This window comes from Melanotaenia boesemani, chromosome 20, assembly GCF_017639745.1.
Source record: "Melanotaenia boesemani isolate fMelBoe1 chromosome 20, fMelBoe1.pri, whole genome shotgun sequence".
Lineage (NCBI taxonomy): Eukaryota > Metazoa > Chordata > Actinopteri > Atheriniformes > Melanotaeniidae > Melanotaenia > Melanotaenia boesemani.
In genome coordinates, this window is record NC_055701.1 from 27,360,579 (window position 1) to 27,385,845 (window position 25,267).

Here is a 25,267-nt window from a genome sequence, read left to right on the forward strand (position 1 = left end):
GTTGAAAGTCAACCAGCATGGTTGTGTTGGTCACTCTAATATAACACGTACAGCAAACCACAGCTCATCCCACAGGTGTTCAGCTGGGTAGAGATATGGAAGCAGGTCATTTCATCCTCTCATGGATGGCTCTTCGGGGGAGACCATTCTCATTCTGGAGGATGGAGTTCGGTCCCAGTTTCTGAAGGTAAGGGATCTCCGCTGGCTCCAGAATCTTTTTCCAGGTTCCAGTCATATATCTGACTGACACACACCTGGAAGCATCTAAACCTCTTAAATCTTTTTTAATGCCCAGGTTTTAAGGAGACAAAGGCTCAAACAAACAATTGAGTAAAGAATGTCTAAAACAATTAGATTAAGCAGCACATGCATCCAAGTTAATATTGCTATATTTGTGAGGAGTTAATTTTATAAAGTGACTAAAGCTGTGAGATGTGTATTATAATGCGGCTATAAGGTAGCTATACAGTATCTAAAAAATGAAACCAAAATTAATTACAGAGGACAGAAGATATGAAACCAGTTCATAAAGGCCACTACATAAAGCCAAACTCTTGACAGGAGGATTTTATTTTTATATTTTAAATACATTTATTTTCAGGTGGGAGCAGCGCCGTCTTTCTTTCTGCTCTGCCTCTCAGTAAAGGCCCTCCACATGTTGCCGAGGACAACTCGGGCCATGAGCAAGGTGATGGTGAAGTTACGCTGATACCAGTCTCTGAAAAAGTGGAAAAACATGATTTCAATTATAGCAAATTAATTTTATTTGACAGTTTATTTAAGCATTAGGCAACAAAAACAAAGAAATTTAAAATCAAAACCAAAAGGAGTGGGAAAACGCCAAAGCTTATTAAATGCCATCCTTTCTCCTCACCCCAATAAATGATGAGGCAACACCTACAGTGCATCTTATTATGAGACAATTATAACAACAACAACAATAATCTCATTGGTGGCAAGTTCATTCAGATGGGGTAGTTGCCACGCCGACAAAGGCACCTCAGACAGCCCCACCCCCATCATCACACCCTAATCCAGAAATACCACCCAGCACCCCCTCAAGCCACGCTTATACTTCATACTCAGCATATTCCTTATTGCTGCTTTTAATTAGGTTGAATATTGGGTATGTGAAAGCTCATCTTTTACTTTTGATTTGATGTTGAAGTTATTTTAATTTAGTATTTGATTATTGCTGTTACGTAAAACACTTTGATTGATCAAATTAAATTTGATTGATTGCTATATATCAATATCTTCTTTAAGAACAAGACATATTTGTAATAAAGCTATAAAGTAATAATCGTAAAGCTGTAAAGTAGTACTAGTAATAATAATAATAATAATAATAATATTAATAACAATAATAATAATTTATATTCAACAATAATGTATATAATGCATGTACATGTAACACCATGTTTTAAGAGTACTAATCGTCACCTTGTAACGACTGATATTATTTCAGTACCATCTGAGAATTTCCTTATACGTGATTTAATCATATGTGAATGTGGGCATTGCTTGTGTTCATGCCTCAGCTTCTACCACAGTTTGAGCTCACATACAGACACGCAAAAAGCAAGAGTTTCCTAGTAAAGTATAGCCTCCATCTCTCAGGCTGAAAAGGTATTTTATGTTGTGTGGTAGTACTAGTTCTTGCTAGCTTTAAACATTATCTGTGAAGTGTGATAATAAACCAGGTCTTGAAGTTTATTCTTGAGATTTAAATACAGAAAAAAAGATACGATAACACACTGGGTGAATAAACGAGATTTGGAGTAATAGGAATAACTGAAAGTTTATGTTTGAGTTGCTTGCCTGCTGAATGCAGTCGGGAAGAAAACTTCTCTAACCTAATAAAAAGTTGTCACTTTGCATTGCTAATTTACAGAAAGCGATCCAGAGCCTGTGGTGTTTGCCGTTCTCTGCTCACACAGTCAAAGCCCACAGCTGCTGCAGAAAGAGGCTCATCCACCCACCCCCATCAGCACCACAGGAGTCACCACACTGCAAAGAACAACTCACTTGTTGTAACTTGCATGTCGTATTCTGTTTCTGTCCAGGAAGCTTTTGTAAAACACAGCCATCTCCTCACTGTTCAGGGACCGCCGTCGACCTAAAGGAAGAGGAAAGATGAGGAAAGAAAAATACATCTTCTGCAGCAGGTTTGATCCGACCACATGCTGAAATAATGATGTGGCTCATAGAAAACTTCTATGCTTTATGCATTAGATTTAATATGCATGTATTATACGTGTGAAACTAAAAAAATTAGAATATTGTGCAAAACTGAATTTGAGTTTTAGTGAATTATTTTTATTTCAGTAATTCAGATTAAAAAGGTAAACAAATATATAGAATCATTACATGCAACGTGAGGTATTTCAAGCATTTATTTGTTGTAATCTTGATTATTATCGCTTACAGCTTATAAAAAAACTAAAATCAAAAGGTCAGAAAATTAAAACAGCGTGAAAAGGTTCAGTATTGTAGCCTCTAAGAGCCAAACTCTCATCAGCTAATTCATCCAGAACACCTGCAAAGAACTCCTGAGCTTTTAAATGGTCTCTCAGTTTATTTCAGTAGAATCCACCATCATGAGGAACGTTGCTGACCTGATAGTTGTGCAGAAAACCATAACTGATTCCCTCCACAAGGAAGGAAAGCCTCAAAAGGTGATTGCAGAAGAAGCTGGATGCTCTCAAAGTGCTGCATCAAAGCACATCAATAAAAAGTTGAGTGGAAGAAAAAGGTGGAACAAGCAATTGGAATGAAGCAGCTGGAGAGGATGGTCAGGAAAAGGCTGTTCAGAAATGTGGGGGAGCTTCACAAGGACTGGACTGAGGCTGGAGTTAGAGCTTCCAGAGCCACCACACAGACGGATCCTGGACCTGGACTTCACATGTCACATTCCACTTCCAGGTCCCAGAGTCTGGAGGAAGACTGGAGAGGCAACAATCCAAGACTCAGCATGAAGTTTCTACAGTCAGTGGTGATGGGTGAGCCATGTCATCTGCGGATGTTGGTCGACTTGGCTTGATTAGGTCCAACATCCATGCAGCAGAGTTTATAGCACTTCATGCTTCCTTCAGCAGAAAAGCTTTTTGAAGATGCTGACTTTATTTTCCAGCAGGACCACAGGTTGACAACATCCATGCCACGCCGCATTACGGCACAATCCATGCAGAAGGGGCTCAAACCAAGAACTGAGTTCATATGCAGGCCTAGACTCTTCAGATGGTCACATTTCTGTGTTCGATAACCCTTTTTCATGTAATATTCTAATTTTCTGATATTTTTATTTTGGGGTTTTCATAAGCTGTAAGCCATAATATATATGAACAAAAATTATAAACAAAATTATAATGAATAAATGCTTGAAATATCTCACTTTGGATATTAGTATAAATAATATTTTAGTTTCTCTTTTTAAGTTGAATTACTGAAATAAATTAGGATTTGTGCAAAAATCAAACTTTGTAAGTTTCACTGTATGTAGTCAAAAAGGCTGCATTTCCTCACCATCCTTGTCACGTAAAGTCAATCCTTTTGCCTTCAGCTGTGAAATGATGAAATCTTCTTTTTCCTGCAAAAACAGAAAATTCTTCAGAACTTTAAAAACTTTACATCAAAACATTTATTTAAGTTTTCAGCAACAGAACATATCATTACAAATGTTATAGTCCCATTCCAAAAAAGCTGAGACCAGGTACATAATGTAAACAAAACCAGAATGTAATGATTTACATGAATAAATCCACATTTTATTTCCAATCAAACATAAACATCATATCAGATGTTGAAAATTAGACATTTTACCATTTCATGGAAAATATGAGCTCATGTTGAATCTGATGTTGTAGAGGGTCAAAACGATAAGGGGATAAAAACAGACACCCCTATTTAATTCTATTTTCATTAAGCTTTCTTTTATTTGTTATTACTGCAGCGCTATTCTACATCCAGTCGCTAGGGGGCGCCTATCGCGCTGGTGGTAAAGAGTAGCGCAGGTCACAGAGGAAGAATAAACCTTCCTGTAAGAAGCTAACGCCAGCTCAACGTTTGTGTCGCGTCTATTCTTCACCACGGGTCGGTAAATGTTCATTAAAACAAGTGTATATGACAGACTTTACTAGTTGAAATTGTTGTTTAATGAGTAGTTTGTACCTGTTTGCCGGTAACGGTTTAACTAAAATACTGCTCGTTGTGTTGCTTGCTGATACCCAAGATGCAACCAACATGGCGCGGGGGGGCGTGTAGGTCACGTGTCTAACACAGACCGATTAAGATCGTCTGCTAGCTAATGCTAGTGGATTTGAAAAATGTGGAGTAGTGTGTTAGTTTGCTATCCCAAAACAACTGAGAAACTAGTGGACTCACTTTTAAACTTAATTTACTTAGCACCTTATGAAAGTTGTTCATGCAGTATGATATTTGCCGATGTCAAAGTTAAGTGTCTTCTTGGTTGATACCAAACCAGAAATGTTATATTGTAGGTGATTGAGTGAGTATACAGTTTTATTTTCTTGTTAGCTTTTAGTTAATTATATGTAAAATTTGTTATATACTGTATTATGTACGCAAAGCAGGCAGTAAAATGGTTTTCAGTGCTTATGTTTAAAATCTATTTCATGTAGTTTGAATAAGAGTAATTATCTTAAGATAAAAAAAAATGTGTTAATTGTTTAATTGCGACTGTGTTCAAGTAACCTTGCTGGAAACATGTTCAGTCGATGAAATGTTAAAGTCAGATTGTCCTAAATGGCCAGGTTGTAAAAGGGACTGAAGATGATGGCCATCTGTCAAATGGTTAATACCTGATTTCTGTGAAGAATATAAACCTTCCTGTATGAAGCTAACATGTGTGTCTCCTCTATTCTTCACCACAGCTTGACACGTTGAGAAAACAAAACCTCCGTTGCCTTCTGATTGTAATGCCAGAGGGGCAACAATGGCAGCAACACATGTAAAAAGTTGGAACAGGAGCAACAAAAGGTTGGAAAAGTAGGTGGTACAAATGTAAAACAACTGGAGGAGCATTTGACAACTAATTACGTTAATTGGCTGCAGGTCAGTAACATCACTGAGTATAAAAGGAGCATTTCAGGGAGGCAGAGGTGGACAGAGGTTCTCAGAAAAACTGTGGGAAAATCTTTCTCAACGTAAAATTGTGAAGCCTTTCAAAGATCCCACCATCTACAGTTTATAATATCATCAAAAGATTCAGAAAATAAAGGGGAATCTCTGTGTGCATAGGTCGAGGCTGAAGGCAAGAACTGGTGATCTTGGAGTCCTCAGGCAGCAATGCATTAAAAGCAGACATGATTCTCTACTGGAAACCACTGCATGGACTCAGGAAGACTTCCAGAAACCACTGTCTGTGAACACAGTTCACCCTGAAACCCACAAATGCAGGTTAAAGCTCCATCATGCAGAGAAGAAGCCAGATGTGAACAGGATCCAGATCCAGCTTCTTCCGTCGTCTCTGGACCAAAGCTCATTTAAAATGGTCTGGGGCAAAGTGGAAACCTGGATGAAGATGTGAACTAGTTTGTGGAAAGCATGGACGGCGTGTCCTGCAGACTAAAGAGGAGAGGGAGCATCCAGCTTGTTATCAGTGGACAGGTGAAAAGCTGCATCTCTGATGGGATGGAGCTGCATTAGTGCCTATGGTGTGGGCAGCTTCCACATCTGTGAAGCTCCATCAATGCTGAAAAGTACATGGAGGTTTTAGAGCAACATCTGCTCCCATCCAGACAACGTCTCTTTCAGGGAAGGCCTTGCAGATTTCAGCAAGATGATGCTGAACCACATCCTGCATCCATCACAGCAGCATGGCTTCACAGGAGAAGAGTCCGGCTGCTGAACTGGCCTGCCTGCAGTCCAGACCTTTCACCAACACACAACATCTGGAGCATCATGGAAGCAGAAATCCGGCAACCAAGGTCCAGGACTGTAGATCAGCAAGAATCCTGCATCAGACCAGAATGGGACAACATTCCTCTCCTAAAACTCCAGCAACTGGTCTCCTCACTTCCCGGACGTTTCCAGACATGTTAGAAGAAGAGATGCTACATCGTGCCGAACATCACCCTGGAACTACTTTTTACACCGTGCCGAACATCACCCAGGAACTACTTTTTACGCCTTGCTGAACATCACCCTGGAACTACTTTTTACACCGTGCCGAACATCACCCTGGAACTACTTTTTACACCGTGCCGAACATCACCCTGGAACTACTTTTTACACCGTGCCGAACATCACCCTGGAACTATTTTTTTACACCGTGCCGAACATCACCCTGGAACTACTTTTTACACCGTGCCGAACATCACCCAGGAACTACTTTTTACGCCTTGCTGAACATCACCCTGGAACTACTTTTTACACCGTGCCGAACATCACCCTGGAACTACTTTTTACACCGTGCCGAACATCACCCTGGAACTACTTTTTACACCGTGCCGAACACCACCCTGGAACTACTTTTTACACCGTGCCGAACATCACCCTGGAACTACTTTTTACACCGTGCCGAACATCACCCTGGAACTACTTTTTACACCGTGCCGAACATCACCCTGGAACTACTTTTTACACCGTGCCGAACATCGCCCTGGAACTACTTTTTACACCGTGCCGAACATCGCCCTGGAACTACTTTTTACACCGTGCCGAACATCGCCCTGGAACTACTTTTTACACCGTGCCGAACATCGCCCTGGAACTACTTTTTACACCGTGCCGAACATCGCCCTGGAACTACTTTTTACACCGTGCCGAACATCGCCCTGGAACTACTTTTTACACCGTGCCGAACATCGCCCTGGAACTACTTTTTACACCGTGCCGAACATCACCCTGGAACTACTTTTTACACTGTGCCGAACATCACCCTGGAACTACTTTTTACACCGTGCCGAACATCACCCTGGAACTACTTTTTACACCGTGCCGAACATCACCCTGGAACTACTTTTTACACCGTGCCGAACATCACCCTGGAACTACTTTTTACAGACGTGTTGCTGCCGTCAAATTCACTATCAGCTCATATTTTCCATGAAGTGATAAAATGTCTGTTTCAACATCTGATATGTTGTTTATGTTTTACTGGGAATAAAATATGGGTTGATGGGATTTGGAAATCATTCCATTCTGCTTTTATTTTACACAGCGTCCCAACTTTTTTGGGGAACTGGGATTGTTCATCAATTCCAGTGATTTCTTTAAATGTGTGTGACAGCAACATTACAGGTTGTTGTTGCCCTCTGGTGGTAAAAATAATTTACACACATGACCTTAGTTTTTTGTTTAAAGTTATGACAATGATACTGTGCTTCTAACTCACTAATGTTTTTATCTGTAACACCAACCGAGTCCAGTCTAGAGAGTGTCGCTGACCTCTGCTACACACTCAAATGTTTGAATATTAATCTTCACCTTGCTGAAGCTGGCGTTCTGCTTGGTCCAGAAATCGTGGTTCCAGTCCTCAGTCTCCTGCCTCAGGTTTCTTAGCCGTCTCTCTAGCTCTGATTCATTCTCCGGGATGTGGTAAATAATCGGACGCAGGTTTGAAAGCGGATGTGGTGGACCGATCCAGTCATGTGTGGAGCTGGGATCTGGTCTGAAGGTAGATCTCTAGAAATATATATAAAAAAGAAGGTCAAGTCTGCACAATCAGCATGATTACAAAGTTTTGATAACTAATACACATTTTTCCTTTCAGTAAAACCTCCTAGCCACCTTGGGCTTGGTTACCTGAGGCGGGGAATGAGATGCCTGGTATGATGTTTGTGGCAGCCTGATTTTTGTTGTAGGGCTGCTGAAAGTTGTCTGACACGTACGTAATGCTGACCGGGAGAATTTACAGTCCTGAGATTATAATTGTAGAGGGTATCATTGATTTCTTCAATATGTTTACATCAACATTAGTAAAACAGGACTTCACTTCCCACTGAAGCATGTTCGTACACACAGTAAATCAATGCATAAACAGCCACTGGACTGTTTCATATTAAGTGGAAATTGCTCCCAATGTAACATTTTCTTTTTTAAACTTTGTGCTCCAGCTTGAACATGCATATCAGGGATCCTCAATCCTGGTCTTCGAGGGCCGTTGTCTAGCAGGTTTTAGTGGTTTCTCTGCTACAACACCCCTGATTCAAATCAAATCATAATTAGCAGACTTGTGCATAGCTTCACGTCAAGCTCTACACAAGTCTGAGTCTAAATCAGGTGTTGCAGCAGGAAAACTCCCAAAAAACTGCACGACACCGGCCCTCAAGGACCTGGATTTAGGATGTAGAGTATCTTCAGAAAAAAAACTTTGCATGCATCCTGTGCAAGTTTGTATGTTTAAAATGTTTCTTTGTTCCAACACAGGTGATTCAAATTAAATAGATTTTGGTAACAACTTGTTGTCAAGTTTGTACAAGTATGATAAAGACCCATAAATATGAGGCAGGCGTGTGAAACAGGGAAGAATCTAAAACACGCTTCACCAGGTGTGGACCTCCAGGGCTGTTGTTGATGGCTGCCTGCTCAGCACACCTGTCTATGCATTAATCTTTAGTAGGCTCGATGACTCTAACAGTGTATCTACTGGTCTGTCAAAAAGAAGGACCAGAAAACTGGAGCTGATCCAGAAGCTGCTGAAGCCCTCACGAAAACCAGTCAAATCAATCACATCACTCTATCCTGGGTCTCTACACTGGCTTCCTGTTCACCAAAGAGTTTATTTTAAAATGCTGTTGTTGGTTTAGTACCAAAATACATTTAATATTTGTCAAGTTGGTCATAAGTCTTCCAGGTTCTTAAGTCAGTCCACATCCTTCACGGTAAATTTGTCTGCCTCACACATGCAAACAAACATGTGGACAAAATGTTGTAGATAAGGTCAGAAAAAAAAACCTTAAAGAGCCATTAAAGTTACAATAAAAAAAGAAAACAAAATCAGGCTCAAATAAACTTGAATTGTCCTTTCACTCCTTGTTCAGGACTTGGGATTATAATTAAGATGTGAAACTGACTGAAGGAGAGCGCGCAGCTTTGTAAAATGAAGTTTTATAGACGTCACCACGGCTTGACTGAGCAGCTGACCTGCAGGAGTCTGCTTATCATTTCTGAGCAGACATCACCATGAGAAGAGCAGCAACTCCAGCCAGGACTCAGAAACGAAAGAAGAGGTGAGTGAAACTGCTAAAAAGTAGTTCATTTGGACTTACTAACATCCTGTAAACACAGTTATAAGAATGAGGGCCAAGCAAAGATGTGAAAAGGCTGATGTCCAAAAAAAAAAAAAAGGGCCACATCCATGGAATACATTTAAAATGATGTAGACCTGTTAATTCATATAAAAAAATCATGTATTATTAGAACTACCTATGAGCTGAACAAGTAGCTAACCCTATTTTATTCAATATATGTCACATCTGATACAATCTTCTTCAGCTCTTTTAGCATCTCGTTTGTTTCAGTCTTCATCTCTGACAGACTGAAAACAAACTTAAATGATTACATGAGATAAATATAATTTTAAATGTGTTTTTGGGGGGGGGGGGAATCGCTTCTATTGTCGGGGTTTCTCAAAACAGGATCAGTGTATAGATTTTCTACTAAAAATATTGTATAGGCAAGATGGAAAATGTCTGCAAAACAAGCATGGTAAACTATAAACAAAGCTGTGCAGGTGGTCACGTGGTTGTCGTACGCCTGCCTGTAAATAGGGTGATGTAACACGATTCAGATATATTATGATACGGACCTTTGAGGATTTGTCCTGTTGGATTGCCTGTTTGGAGCTGCAGAGGCGACAGCTCCTTGTTGACAGGAGGTTTTGGCGAAGAGGAGCGAGTAAAGAATTACTGACGCTCCTCCATGTTGAACGTCTCGCTGCTGCTGTTCTGGCGGCCATTTTTATTAAGTGAAACTAAGCAGCGTTTGATATCAAACATGTGACAAATGGCCGTTGCAGAACAGAAATCTCTCTTATTACTAACAAGCCACACTCACGATAACAGAGCTCATGTCCTTTCGTGTGTAAGCGGACGTTTGGTCACGTGATCGCAGGAGGCAGATGGGTACGCTTAAAATATTAACCGGCGCAGCCCTCGAGTTATGCAGCTCTTTCTGTGCTTTATTGAAACATTGTGAAGTCAAAATAAAGACAAACATACAGATGAACAGCAAATCAAATGTTAGAAATAGAAACAAGCAGAAAAGGAGATACACGCTTTAACAAATGCATTGTTGTAAAATACAAAGAAAAAGAAACAACAGAGGCAAGAGGTTATTTACATGTCAAATTGTTGATGTAATCAAACAGAAGTTGGGCTTTTTAAAGTTTAGATTATAATAATACCTTTTAAATATGACTACTTAGTTTAAAAAAAATTTGATTAGCATTACACGTGTGAAAAACTGGCCAAAATATTCACTTATCAATGAATGTGTTTTGATGTTTCCAAGTCACAAAATATACAAATATAGCATATTAAAACATTCATGTTTTGTGCTCTTTAATTACAAAGTGAGCATGAACATTCAAATCACATTTCAAAACAAAAAATACGACGACCTGTTTTTAAAAATGCAAAAAATGAAATTACAATGCATGACAGAACATAATTGAATTAATTAAACGGAATAAGCATTACTTTATATTAAATATTCTTGTGCTCATTGTTTATTTATTATATATTTCCGGGATTTTGTAATTTGGGCTTCTTTTTTAAATGGTGTGATTTGTTTACACAGTATTTTTTTTTTTTTTGTTATGACTAAAGTTATCTTCGCCGCCTTTTTGTTACTACGCGCAAGCTGTACATATAAATTGAGCGCATCCAAGCTTGGACGGCAAAAACTAACCCCAGGCATGAATTATTAAAACTGTTATTCCATACAAAAACGCGTGTATGTGCTTTTCTAGACAAATTGTGCCGTTATTGTCATTGAAGTACACATTTAGTCGTAAAATATCTCTTAAGTCGTTATATAAACGGAAATAATGAGTTTTAACTGAGGTTTGTATAGAAAAGATTAACTCCGTGAAAGTCTGTACAGTGAACAGGAAAGTAACTACTAGAAGGTAGCTAGGTAGGCTAATGTTCAGCTTTAATCACAGGAGGTGCGTACTTTTCAGCAGGAATTCAGATGGCTGTACGTTGGCTATGCAGGTAAGAGAGGAGCTTTTAAGTTTTTGGGTGGTGCTGATATATTAAACCTAAAAAACCGAAGTTATTTGGCCAAGGTGGGGTCAGAGTCAGGTGATCATCGACAGCGCTGGCATACACAATGGCATTTACAGAGTGGGACAACCGTGTTCACCACTTCTCTGGACTCACCATCCGTATTTAAACATTTGGTTAGCCTAATTTACATTTTTATTTGATTTATTTTTAACTAAGTGGTTTTAAAATACAGAGGAGGAAGACCCTCGTTCAGGCGGTGGGAGGGGCGACACAAGCCATACCGCAGTCAGTCAGTGACAGTCGGTCGTTTGGTGCTGAAGCTGACCGGAGCATCGTCTCTTCACCATAGAAATCCCTGTGTTTCAGGCTCGGTACTTAGATGCCCCCTTTCTCCACGATCCGCCTCGCCTTCGGCTGATGGAAACAGACATTCGTGAAAATGTGCGCGAATGTGTTCGGAGTCTTGAAAAGGTGAGACATGACGCTGTGACGATGTGGCTGTGTACTCGCGGGGATGCAGCTGACAGCTTCTGGAGAGGTGTGGTGTTAGCTGGGTTTGGTACATCTCTATAATGCGCAAAGCCGTGCTGCCTGGAGCTGGGGAAGGTGCCTGGTGGAGATGTTAGCAGGTGGTGATGGATTGCATGTTACCTGCAGCCCTGTTTTCCTTCATGCTGTGTGACTCACTGGAGGGAGGACCGCTTGCTACTCCCCAACCTATTCCTGGCTGACCATCATCAGTCAGAGCTCTTTTTTTTCTCCTAGTTTGCCTTCATCAAAATAAGGGAGGAGGTGTCTGCCAGGCTGGATTGGATTTTGCTGAGATTATCCTAATAAATACTCAGAATTGGAAGCTTTGGCTTGGCGTGCGCTCATCCACTATTCTGGAAATGCCCAGCCCCTCGCCCTCTTACATAAAAGTACTTTAGGGAATGCTGATACATAATCCTGTCTGTTCTAATAAGCGTTATTGATGCTTTGGATAACAAAACATTATAATGTGGCTTCAGTATTTCTACACAAGTGATACACTGTGTTCTGGCTAGTGATGCAACCTCTTAGAGCAATGCTGAATGTCACATCGGTACTGATAAATCATATGAGCTGTCTTCATCTAGACGACATGGAAAGTTTACTTTGATGTCTTCAGTCACTTTCCTCCACTCTCCTGCCTTCTATTTTTTTATAGTCTGGGCTCAGAGGGCGGCTGGATCAGCTGTAACTCTGCCAATATTTAAGCCACACATCTTACTTGCTTTTAGAGTTTACTGTGTCAAGTGTAGTTTTAGCATATTGTTTGTGTGGCTTTGCTGCATGTGTTCAGTGATCCTAAAAGATTACTAGGAGATGCTAAATGACTGCAAACATGCGAAAGTACTAAAACAGATTACACAATTAGCAACGAAAACCGATAGAGCACAAAAATTTAATATTTTCTTGTTCTATCTAAAGCTGCACAAAGAAACTAAAAAGAGATGCAGCAGATCTCATGGAGAGCCGGACACTATCAGAATAATGTAAAACTGCTGCTCAGAGAATAAAATAGGTACAAATGGATATTAAAAAAAAGAAGCGTTAAAATAGACAACGCTTTAACATGGCTGTCCCAATTTAACAGCCATATGGTCCAAATGCAGATCAAATTTGACATCTGTGGAGCTTCAGACCTGTCAAAATGATCTGGAAAATGATGCCATGGATCAATTGATTTTAGTATAAATAGATTCAGTTTAGTGCTGCAAGGTGGTTTGGTGGTTAGCACCGCAGCCTCACAGCAAGAAGGTCGCCGGTTCGAATCTTGGCTGGGGGGAGGTTCGAACCTTGAGGGCAGTGGCCTTTCTGTGTGGAGTTTGCATGTTCTCCCCGTGTATGCGTGGGTTCTCTCCAGGTTCTCCGGCTTCCTCCCACCATCCAAAGACATGCATGATAGGTTAATTGGTTATTCTAAATTCTCCCTAGGAGTGAGTGTGCGTGTGAATGGTTGTTTGTCTATCTGTGTTGGCCCTGCGACAGACTGGTGACCCCTCCATGGTGTACCTGCCTCTCACCTGTTAAAATGCTGGGATAGGCTCCAGCTTACCCACGACCCATATGGAATAAGCAGTCAAGAGAATGTATGAATGAATTAATAGATTCAGTTTATTTAATAAATATGTCTTTAAAAATCTCTATATATAGAATTCAGAAAGTCACACTTTTAAGAGTTTCCTAAAACATAAATACTACGCTAACTGTGCTTACAAATTTGACATCTCTAATATCTTCTAACATATTTTAAATTGGAGCATTTAAGAGTGATTGCTGACTACTAGAAATGCAGAATATTTGTCTTTATCACTGTGTCAACATACTCAGTCTCCACATTGCAAAGACATTTTGACTTAAAATGGAACGAGCACCAATGAAACATTAAGGGCTGCATTCCATTTAGTGGAAGCTCTGCATCTTGTATATTTTCTGCTACTAACCAGCATGCATAGGTGCAGAAATGGAATACTGCCTTCATTAATGTTCCTGAGATTGGCGCCTTACATTGAAGGATTTGTTTATAATTCACATCATATCACCATAGCAGTATTTAACACTGATACTGTATGTTTTCATAATAATATGAAACCCTGCTGTAAACTTTACTTTGTTCCTTTTGTCTTTTTGAATTTATTTTGTGTCAGCTCTGCTCATTCAGTTTGAATCTCTGATATTGTCAGAAAACATTTTTGCTTTAACATTGTTTTGTTTAAAAAGGTCATCCATGAATGTAGTGATCTTTCATTGGCAAAATACAACTGTTCATCTAAATGAGCAGAAATGTGTCCCTTTAGTGGTTACAGAGGTGGACTTTGGTCTGGAGAACCTGGGTTCAAGTCCCCGGGTTGGCAACTGAGGCAAAAAACCACCGTGGATCCCTGAGCAAGGCCCTTAACCCCCAACTGCTCCCTGGGTGCTGGAATCTGGCCGCCCACTGCTCCTAACAACTAGGAGGGGTTAAATGCAGAGAAGAATTTCCCAATTTCAAGAAAGTATACTTCAAAGAAAAAGAAAAAAAAAGATCGTCCTGTTAAACTTGGGGTGGCACCCCATAATCTGTTAAAACCTTTATTCATTGTTATCAATGGAGAAAAATTAAGAGATAATTAATAAATCCATAGGTAAAAAAAAGATTAAGCTTAACTGCACCTACTTCTCTTCAGCAACCAGACTAGCTGTTTAGTAAAGATAAATTCCTAATTCTAATTCCTCCTTGCCTCCTCCCTTTGAGGAGGTTCTGTGACCCAGAAATTGTTCACAGCCAAATGTTTTAAGGACGTCTCAACTCCAGAAATGCACCTGAAGAAGAGGAGAGAGGAGGGGATGTAGCTTTAAGCGAGGATACAGCTGTGCATCCTCACAGGAGTCTTTTCAGCTTCAGTGATGTCTGATTGGGCGTTACATGTTTTTCTTAACTAAATTTAAATTAATTAAATTTCACAAATGTCTTTTTAATGGTCGTCTGTCAGAAATAATGTAAAACAGCAGTAGGGTGTAACAAAACAATGTTGAAGTGATACAGCTTTGTCTCACATTGTAATATAACTGCTGTTTCAGGATATTTAAATGTGTCCCCTTAAACTTATAGAAGATTTAACTAAAGAATATGTCTGAAATAATCTTCAACTCTGAACAATATCCTAGGCTCTGTTAATAGAAAATAACATATCCTCAGCTTGATGCTACCTGTACCGTACTTCACCATGAGGATGCTGTTTTCCAGGTGGGTCGGTTCACAGTAGATAACATGAATGGACTATACAGCAAATTAGTCAAACATTTTTTCTTTTATTTATTACATTCTCAGTTATTCTTTTCAATTCATTATGTACATTATTGCACTGACTAAATGGTAGTTGGTAACCGTGGCAACAGAAACTCAGACGCTGGGCTGCAGACGCGCCAGATCAGAGCAGCCTGCAAGCTTATTGAACATGTAGGAAACTTTCTGTGGACTTTGACTGTGGCATGTGGCATCATCCTCTGGACACACACCAGCTGTAAGAGCTGATCCCGCCCTCTGAAATGTGTGTGTCACGTAACATAACTGCGGCCGACCGAGCTGCAGGTTCTGTGTTAGAGCCGGTTACCTTGGCAACGCGTCACAGCGAAAAAGTCCACTCAGCCGCTTCTTGTGAAAAACATACGATTTTACAGGTAAAAACAACATTAACGCCTCCGAGGAGGCCATTATCATAAATTAATGGACGACGTGGAGGCGTGAACCGTCCAATGGGCATTATCCCTGACTTATTGTGCCATGAAAACATGTCAAAAACATATTTCGAAGCTTAGAAAGTTGCATAGCGCTACTTTTAGGGGTGCAGCAGATAACTGTAAAATGGAATAAACATGTTATTAATCAAATGAACTATGAAGTGTTTTGATAAATCACAGTTAAACTATTTGTTTTTATCCCTATTGTAAATTTAATAGAAAGTAGAGCACGTGTGAGGGGTGACTGTGTGATACTGGGCCTAATATAGATTGTGAAGACAATGCAGCTGGAGGCCAGAACAGCACAGTGTTGGACTGTCAGTCATCATTTTACGTGCACTTTTTTTAACAGTTGCGTGCAGACAGAAGAAGCAGCACATCATCCATGGGCATCTGTCTTCAATGCATCATAATTATCTTCATGTCTTGTGTGTTTTCTGCACAATCTGCACATTATTTAACCTCTTAATCAAGACAGCCCCCTGTACAGGGAGCAGCATGAGATACATGCAGTATAGAAGATGTTTGCACAAGCAAGGAAGCAGCAGTCCTAACATGTAGATTACCAACATGACAGGAGAAACTCAGCTAAAAGACTCTACCAAGCACTGGCATCCAAACCAAACACAGTTCAAACCCCAAGCAGTTATATGGGAATGTAAGAAAAACACGAGAGCAGCTCGGTCCACACAAACACGGAGGCACATGAAAGCAGAGACTGCTGGTTACAAACACGTCTGTCTCATCACTGTGTATTTTATGGTGAAAAGTTTGATTCCAGCTCTAAAAAACTGCTGTGTTCTCCTATGACTCTGCCTTTGTTTGAAATGAACCATGAAGGTCCTGCTGGTTTCCATGGAAATGAAGGGGGTTTTATAGTGAAGTATTCATTCTTCCTATCATAGACTGTCTTGAGCTTCACTTCTTTCTGGATCCTCATGGTGTTTCTAAGCTGAATGTGGGGGCTATCCCTGGATTCTCATGACTCTAACCATCGCGTGACCTTCGTGACACATCCACTGACCCTTAAAACTACGCTAAATCACCGGTGCCCCGAGCACAAGCACATATTGTCAACAATTTCTAAGGTATGGTATAGATTAACTCTGTGGGGTTCATTTTGGTGGATAGTTTAACCTTTGGGTGATCTATAGAAGTTTTCCAGGTATTTATATCCTGTCCCATAATGACTGATCCACGAAAACTCCGATCAGGAGCAGCCAAAGATCAACCAGTGAGCAGAAAGTTCTATGTGTGTGTGAAAAGAAGAAAAATAATGCTCCTCTATGGCTGGAATAAAGCCAAGAAGACGTTTCTGATGCACGGTGGCGCCACAAAGCAGTTGAGCTGGAGTTGGTTTAGTGAGGATAGCAGGTAAATAGTAGCAGGAATAACTGGAAATGAGGAAAAAGTGGAAACATGGAAATAGTTTCTGTTGTGTGTTTGTTTCAATAACAATATTTTTTCTCCTGAAAGCCAAGACTTGAGAGAACGATGAGATGAGAAAAGGTTTGGTCACTGTTGATCTGTGTGTTATTTCTACAAAGTTCTGTTAGTAATAAATTCTGCTTTCTTCTTCTGGTCGACCTTTATGCTGCTAAATCTATTCATACATTCATTTTACATCATTTTAGCCTCATGATCTGACAGCTGAGGCTGTCCTGAAAACATCATCTGAAAACATCAAGTTTGACCAGTGGCCTTTCTGTGTGGAGTTTACATGTTCTCCCCGTGTATGCGTGTGTTTTCTCCGGGTGTTCCGGCTTCCTCCCACCATCCAAAGACATGCATATAAGGTTATTCTCCCTAGTATAAGTGGTTGGTTGTCTCACTGTGTTGGCCCTGGAATGGATGGCTTGGAGTTTTGAGGGTTAAAACATCTGTAAAACTACATTTTTAGCTTCTACTTTTACACCGTTCCTCATCAGACATTACTAATTTCTATGACTAAAAGGTTCTTAGGTGAACTGGGCTGCTATCCTCTGCTTTTCACTGAGAGTATTTTTTTCCTAGGAGGAGATAATCATTTACATTTTCTGCTGTGTTTCAGCTGAATTTAATCTGACACATTACATGTATCCTGATTCTGACACTTCTGTAGTAATCTCACATGCCTCAGCTTTCTTTTGAGACCAGTATTATACATACATCCCTTGTAGATGTGAAGATATACTTAATTTATTTTGTTATTTCATATAGGAGGCAGAAAAATAGGCTTCATGAAAAAGAGATACGTTATGAGAACATATCGGATGACTTTCATTCCCAGTTGTGTTGCTGTTACCTTCTCTGGACTGAGAGGAGATTTTAATGCTTGGTTGAGGTTACTGAGTTCATCTTTGACAAGGCGCCAGACTTTAGTCTGAGGTCCTAATTAACTAGTACAGGCTGGTGAAATATGAAAAGAGGCTTTTGAAGTAATCCACCCATTGCTGCCAGTAAGCAACGATTGCTCCACTGAGGCGCTCTTGGTCCTTGTTGCTCTATTTTCTGACTTTGCTTTCATTCTATGTTTTTTCTTTTCAGCCTCTTTGGCAAGCCCTTTGATGGTGGGAAGAGGATGGACCATGGTGGCCCACAGGATCAGCGGCAACATCCAATGGAGCAGCAGCAGGCGTACCATTCACAGCACCCTGCCATGATGCGGCTGTACGAGGTCCACAAGGAGGTGTCCTCTCTGGGGCCTCAGGTGTGCACCTTCAGTGGCCTGCAGAACGACCGGGAATACAAGCGTCTGGAGCGCGAGCTGACCCAGCTGCAGCTGGTGGTGGACCAGGTGGACACGGAGGGCAAACCTGAGCTGCAAGGGGCGCGCAAGAGAGCCGCGCAGGACGTGGAGGGCCTCCTGCGCTACCTGGAGGAGAACGCCTCCCATCCGTCCCGCCAGGCCATCGAGAAGCTGAGCAACGAGGCGCGACAGCTGGTGGACGAGCGTGTGGTGGCCCCGCAGCGATCCGGCGGGGTGGCGGAGATCAACGATGAGCTGGTGGATGCTCTACAAGAGCTCGTGTTGAAGCTCACCCAGATCAAGACTGAAGGAAGGGTGCCGCTCCGCAAAGCGCGCTACCGGGCGCTAACACGCTTGTGCGCCGTACAGGATGTGCTGGAAGGACGCACGCAGCAGCAGACCCTCTCCTTACCGCTGTCGGGGGACACCCATGAGGCGGTGCACTGCATCAACCAGGTGATGATGAAGGTGAGCGTGGCTCGCAGTCAGCTCGTAGCTCTGCTTATGGGCCTGAGCGGGAGGGACAGCTGCGCCCACCTGTCACGAATCCTGACGGAGATGCAGGTAGAGCTGGATGCTCTGGACGTCTCTGGGAATGCAGTGATCAGAAACTACAGGAAACAGGTCGTGGAGGAGATAAATGGGCTCCTGAAACACCTGGACCTGGAGGGAGAGGGAGACGACACGCGCAGGTAGGCGTCTCAACGAAAGGATGAACTTGTGAATGTTGTTTGGTCTAAACATGCACCTCAGTATCCATAAACCGCTTTACAGGGGGGTGGACGGGCGATTGATGTGGATTAGACTCGCATCTCTACACTGTAAAATATGACAAGTTGGCTCTCCTAAAAATAAAAGAAAAGGGAAACTAATTTCTAAAACAGTGACTGAGGACAATTAACTAGATTTTCTTTTTAATTTGCAGAACTTAAATGAACTTGAAAAATCTAAATATTTTGCCTGTATGTAATGTTGTAAATAATTCACAAAATCTTGTTTTTATTCTCAATACATACACTACTCTCTCGTCCACCTTATTTAAAGTAACTGGTGAACTCTAGATAGTTGTGCTTTACAGGAAGAACTTGGTGTGGACGTGGTTTTAGTTAAAATGAAGTCAGACCTCTGACCTTTGTTAAGCTGCCTGGATGTTTGGTTTAAAATACAAGACTGACCAGTAACTGGAGAGCAGTCACATAACAGTAGAGATAGAAAGAGTTTTTCACCCCATCAATCCCACAGAGAACTACATTTTGTAGACTGATTGACTCGAGTACAACTTCCAATCATTTCTCCTCTCAACTCGCTCCGCCATGTTGTTCTTCATACTCCAACTTCATGTTGATGTTGACATGTTGATGAAACAGATGAGATGCTTTCATTTTCTTCTTTCTGTGCTCTGAGCTGTAAATGGACACCATGCAGTTTTATGTACTAGGAAATCATGTTTGCAAAAGCAGCGCCTGGAGCTGGATGATAAGCAAAGATCACGATGATGGAGTGATGTTTTTCTGTTTATCATGCTGCTGTGAAGTGACGTTTTTAATGCTGTAATTATGGTAGGAATATGTGGGAGAGGCTCCGAGGGATCGCTAACTGTGCAGCTTGTGAAGCCCTTTGAGAGAAATTTCTGCTTTTTAATGTTTGGATTTGGAGGTAAAATAAAATTAACTAGACATTTATTCATCCCACAGAGGCAGTGAATTAAAGGACTGTTTAGGGAAGTTCTAAAATAGAGTAGGATAGAAGTACTTTATTGTCTCGCCATGGCAGGAAGTTTGTCTTTGGTCAGCACACAGGTACATAAAAGAAGGAAAAAGCAGCTTTTTTGTTTGTTTTTGTGACTTTTCTTCTGATCCTTTCTTTCTTGCTGCTGTTGCAGTAGAATCTCGATGCTGGGGACAAATAAAGGTCTTAACTTATCTTGCATGCAATACGCACTAAAACACAAATGTCAGCCTCATTAAACACAGAAACACATTCAGCCATCTACATACAGCCTTCACTCTGATGTTCAACTCAGACTACAGCAACTAAGATGGGGATGAAGGAAACTTGTATATCTTTTTCTTTGCGGGGTGCTCTACAGCGCCACCCTGAGGGGAATAACTCAGACTCCTGACACAGGAGGTGCGTATTATACTAGTCTTAAACTCTTTTAGCTTCCTAATTCAAAAGCCTCTGACTGGCTTTCTGACATGTCTCAGCAGGGCCTGAAATTCACTATTCAAAAATACTGTTCTCGACCGATTGGCTGAGCAGAACTTTCTTCTCGTGGGGCTGTTAGAAATATTGCATAATTGGTTGGACAATTGAGGTGGTTGTTGTTAACGTGGAAAAAAATGAAGAGGAAAGTTGTGGCTCTGCAGTTCCCATAGCTGGTCAAGGTGGTGAGAAAGTACGTAGATGTATACAACACACACGGGATTTGAAGACACGGACATTGCCGTGTGCACAACCCCTCGCTGCCATGGACAAAGTTCTTGTTAAATATTAAATAAATTGTTCAGCTGTTCATTGCACATAAAAACGGCAGTAATCCCCACCCCGATGAAGCTTCTCGTGGAGTATGAAATGACCGGACCAAAACAAACCTTTTTTTCTTGTTCCTGCAGCCTCAAGAGCAAGAACAAAGTTCTCGCTTCTTGCTGAGTATGTAACAAGCTTTACAGCAGAAGTCACTAACAAATGGACTACGGATCCATATCCAGAACCAGGACCTGTCCCATATGGGCCCGGACCTAAAATATAAAATCTACTTCACTTGACAGAGCAACAAAGACAATGCCTGTAAATAAATAGGAAATACAGTTTATTACCAAAAGTATTTACTCACCCATCCAAATAATTGAAATCAGGTGTTCCATTCACTTCCATGGCCACAGGTGTATAAAAATCAAGCAGCGAGGCATGCAGACTGTTTCTACAAACATTTCTGAAGTTCAATGAATTCCAGTGTGGTGGCCCCCTGTGCAACAACTCCAGGTATGAAACGTCCTCCCTCCTACATATTCTACAGTTAACTGTCAGTGGTGTCATAACAAAGTGGAAGCGATTGGGAACAACAGCAACTCAGCCACGAAGTGGTAGGCCTCCTAAAACGACTGAGCAGGGTCGGCGGATATCGATGCATATAGTTTGCAAAGCTTGGCACCTTTCTGCAGAGTCGGTTGCTACAGACCTCCAAACTTCTTGTGGTCTTCAGATCAGCTCAAGAAGAGAGCTTCATGGATCGGGTCTCCACGGCCGAGCAGCTGCATCCAAGTCATACATCACCAGAAACATTGCAAAGCGCCGGATGCAGTGGTGTAGAGAACGGCAACACTGGACTCTGGATCAGTGGAGACGCGTTCTCTCGAGTGACGAATCGCACTTTACCATCTGGCGATCTGATCAAAGAGTCCGGGTATGGCGGTTGCCAGGGGAACGGTACTTGTCTGACTGCATTGGACCAAGTGTAAAGGGAGGAGGGATTATGGATTGGGGTTGCCAGGAGCTGGAAATTAACTCTGAATGCTTCAATATATCAAGACATTTTGGACAATTTCATGCTCTCAACTTTGTGGGAACAGTTCAGGAATCACCCTTTCCTTTCCTGTTCCAACATGACTGTGCACCAGTGTACAAAGCAAGGTCCTGCACAGAGTCCTCACCTCAACCCAATACAACCCCAAGGCCTTCTCGTCCAACATCAGTGTCTGTCCTCACAAAGAGCTCAGTAATTTCAAATGCTCCTTGTAGCTTTAAAATAGTCTCAGAAGGTGACTGAAGAACAATAAGGGGTCACAGTGGTCTTAGGACCAGGGCCTCCTCTAGAGGGGACTGTGAGGTCCCACACAGAAAAACAGCCTTTGGACAAAATGCTCTTTCTGTAAAGGCCAGCAAAATCTGGAACAGTCTTCCACTCTCCATAAGGGAGTGTCCAACATTATCTACCTTCAAAACTCAGCTCAAGCAGTGGTTTAAAGCAAACCAGTCCTGTAACCACTGACTTTTAACTTCTTAATAATGTCCTGTCTTGTGATGTGCTCTTATTGTGATCTATTGTCCTGTCCATTGTCTTGTCATGTTTTTGTGTTACCTGCCTAGGGACTATGGATGCAAATTAGCATTGTTGCTATAATCCAGCATGTTTACATCTGTCACTGACTGAAAAGATGTTCATTAATGTGCACTGTCCCTATTAAATAAATAAATAAATAAAAATAAATATTTAATATTTTTTATATTTAATATGGCAGCTCAGAAAGTGTGTGTTTGAACGCCGCCAACTGCACACAATTTGCTACCTGGTCTGTGGGAAACTGGCTGTAATTTGTTGTAGTGTGTCTCTCTTCCATGCTTTGATCCTGTCTCCTGTATTTATTACTTTCCATTTGATAAGAGTTCTTGTCTTAAGGAGGGCAAAGCTCTGAAATGAGCATCAGATCGTTGTAGTTTGTGTTATTCAGTGGATTTCAGAATTTTGTTTAATTTCTGCTTAGTGTGTTTATTGGGCCCATCTTTCCATCTGAGAGACTCTGCCTCTCTGAAATGCTCCTTTTATACCCAGTCATGTTACTGTTAGAAGTTACAGAGTTTGACTCCATGTTTGTTTCTGCAGGTACGATTTGGCGCAGAATAATTCCATCCGTGAGATTGAGGCCATCCGAGCTCACGTCTCCCACCTGCGAGAGGGCGTCCTGCGACACTGCGCCATGGGCGACCTCGGCTTCAGACCCAAAGCCGAACTTCAGAGTCTCCTAACGCACCTGGACCAGGTGGACACGGCCAAGAACCCGTGCATCAGAGAGGCCCGCCGCCGCGCCGTGGTGGAGGTCCAGGCCGTCATCACCTTCCTGGACCTACGTGAGGCCTTAGCCCACCGCCACCTGGGCCCTGACGAGTACCCGCCGCATCGGGCCGTGTGGATGGTCTTGGGGAGCCTTTCTGACCTCCAGGCCCAGGTGTTGGGCTTTGACGGCAAGCGGGCCGACAAGAGCTACATGATCCTGGAGGAGCTGCTGACCAAACAGCTGCTGGCGCTGGACGCCGTGGACCCACAAGGCGACGAGGGAACCAAGGTGGCACGGAAGCAGGCGGTGAAGTTCGCCCAGAACATTCTCAGCTACCTGGACATGAAGACAGACGAGTGGGAGTATTGATTGATGGACGGGACGCCGCTGCAGGAAAGGAGGAGCTGATAATGTGTGTAAATAAAACACTGGTACATTATCATTCCATGGGCTGTAAATACTGACTTAAATCCCCAGAATGCACTGCAGCAGCGCTTTTCTTTGGTCTCTTTGTGGTAGTCATGGCCAACACAGAAATCCTTTTGTGAAACACATTTTGACAGTTTTATTTGTGTGTGTGCTTTCTGGAGATTTCTTTTGACATCTCCTGAGTGTGTGTGAGTCGTCATCTGTTGTCGTGGTGGTTGGTGTGTGGTTGTAGGAGCTTCTGCTGAGGCGCTATGGGACGCTCGTCTCATCCCCAGACTGCGCTGATGCTGAAAAATCTCAAAGTGTGGCTGACTAAGTGTCCTCTCAGATTCATTTGATTGTCAGACGCTAACAGAGACGGATGATTCCTGCGTTGAACAGGTTCAGCCCAGATTGGGATACATGGGGATTTTGAAAGAGAAAAGAAAAAAAATTAACACAAAATGTTCGTAAAAGGTGAAACATGAGAGAGTCAAGCAAGTTAGTTTGAGCTCAAATCTCCCAAAACAACCTCCCCAAAAATAAAAGAATCAATCTGCTTGAACAAAACTTTAACAGAGAGCAGGATGCTTGAAGAGTTATCGTCATCCCCCTTCCCTGCTTGTGTCTGTATCGCATTCCCAGTGTTTGTCCTGACTTTTATACGACGGCACCAAACTAAAAATGGATCAGGTTTGAAACCCACAGACCCGAGAGGAGGCAAAAGTTAGCTGCTGCTTTTTCTTTTCATGTTTCTTTCTACTGATGGAGGAGGGTGATTGTGAGAAGTCTCTGGAGGGATGAAGAGGAAGAGGAAGGAAGATTGGATTGACATATCAAGGCTGAAGCTCACAGTCGGCTCCTGTGCAGCGAAGTACTGATGGAGATCGGAGACGACAGAGCCTCCTAGAAACTTCTCTGAGCTGCTGCTGGTGAAGAAGACGGGAAGGAAACGACTAGGTTTAGAAATCTGAATCTCTGTGCCTTTATTTTCACCTTTTGAATCAGTTCATAAAAGGAAAATAAAAAAGCAGCCTTGTGGCGCAGCGAAAATAGAAAGCAAGCTTTTTTATGCATAAATGCACAAGAATGAGGAAACTGAAGCCCTGAATGTGTTTATGGAGAGCACCTTGGCCATTATCACTACAAGAAATTTGCACTAGTCAGAAAATGAGGCTTTTTTTAAAATAGGTATTTATTAATTGATTAAAGCTCCAGTCAGTCATTTTTGTCTGACTGATGGCAGAGGTTTGAGTCATGCTCTCACACTGGGAACAGCCTCGCTGATCAAGCAGCGATCAGCTGACAAGACTGAGTAATAAAGACAATTTAATGACTACAGCTTCCCCATGAGGCCGATATCAATAGAAGTGGTTGTCCCGATCGGGAGGAAGTGGCAGCTGTTATCCGGAGTTTTCAGGCATTTCATGTGAATTTTACCAGCAGCTTTTCTTGAAAATCCACATTCTTCTCTTTGCTTTGTGTATCTGCTTCACGTCTCACTGGTGGATTAAAAATACATCAGCTGGAAAAGATCTGATTCAGTCGTTTCCAGGCTTTTTCTCTCATAGAGTGAAGGCACACTAAAACGGTCAGATGTTTACACACAAGTGATTATCGCCACAAAGCCTAAGCAAATCTTCAGGGCTTTGTGCATCGCCCCAGCTGGCGACAGCTGAAAACTTCGTCGTCTGTATCGCTGCTTTTTGCAAACATGTTCCCGTGAGCTCCCACAGACCCTTTTCATCTGCTGTAAGCTGCATCTTCTGGCTCAAAAGGCTGCAGCTCGGGCCTCCTGGGTGTGGAGCTGACTCATACAGGAGAAAAAGTCAATTAAAACAGCGTTCATTACACATCGCCGAGCCCGCCTGGCTGTTGCTGCAACAGATGCTTCCTCACAGCGAACCTTATAC

At 41.9% G+C, this 25,267-nt stretch overlaps 2 protein-coding genes and 1 long non-coding RNA gene across 7 annotated transcripts; 2 read left to right on the top strand and 1 right to left on the bottom strand.

Annotated features, from left to right (window-relative positions):
• Nucleotides 1–564: 564 nt before the first annotated feature.
• LOC121631183 (cytochrome c oxidase assembly factor 8) lies at nt 565–10,078 on the bottom strand. Its single transcript, XM_041971898.1, has 5 exons — nt 9,773–10,078; nt 7,450–7,647; nt 3,526–3,589; nt 2,029–2,119; nt 565–718 (listed from the first exon to the last, which is right to left on the bottom strand). Exons 1-5 carry the CDS (start codon nt 9,920–9,922, stop codon nt 598–600), a joined length of 624 nt encoding a protein of 207 aa, XP_041827832.1. The 5' UTR covers nt 9,923–10,078; the 3' UTR covers nt 565–597.
• Nucleotides 3,977–23,897, top strand: bag5 (BCL2 associated athanogene 5). Of its 5 annotated transcripts, none has more exons than XM_041971893.1 (4): nt 3,977–4,092; nt 4,893–5,007; nt 17,970–18,863; nt 22,775–23,897. In XM_041971893.1, exons 2-4 carry the CDS (start codon nt 4,955–4,957, stop codon nt 23,313–23,315), a joined length of 1,488 nt encoding a protein of 495 aa, XP_041827827.1. In that variant the 5' UTR covers nt 3,977–4,092; nt 4,893–4,954; the 3' UTR covers nt 23,316–23,897. The 5 variants fall into 5 exon arrangements, with proteins under 5 accessions (XP_041827827.1, XP_041827828.1, XP_041827830.1 ...); XM_041971896.1 differs by lacking the exons at nt 3,977–4,092; nt 4,893–5,007 and adding exons at nt 9,179–9,194; nt 11,565–11,669; XM_041971894.1 differs by lacking the exons at nt 3,977–4,092; nt 4,893–5,007 and adding an exon at nt 9,031–9,194.
• LOC121631184 lies at nt 7,549–8,004 on the top strand. Its single transcript, XR_006008694.1, has 2 exons — nt 7,549–7,639; nt 7,736–8,004. It is a non-coding gene; the product is annotated as an uncharacterized LOC121631184 (long non-coding RNA).
• Nucleotides 23,898–25,267: the final 1,370 nt, after the last annotated feature.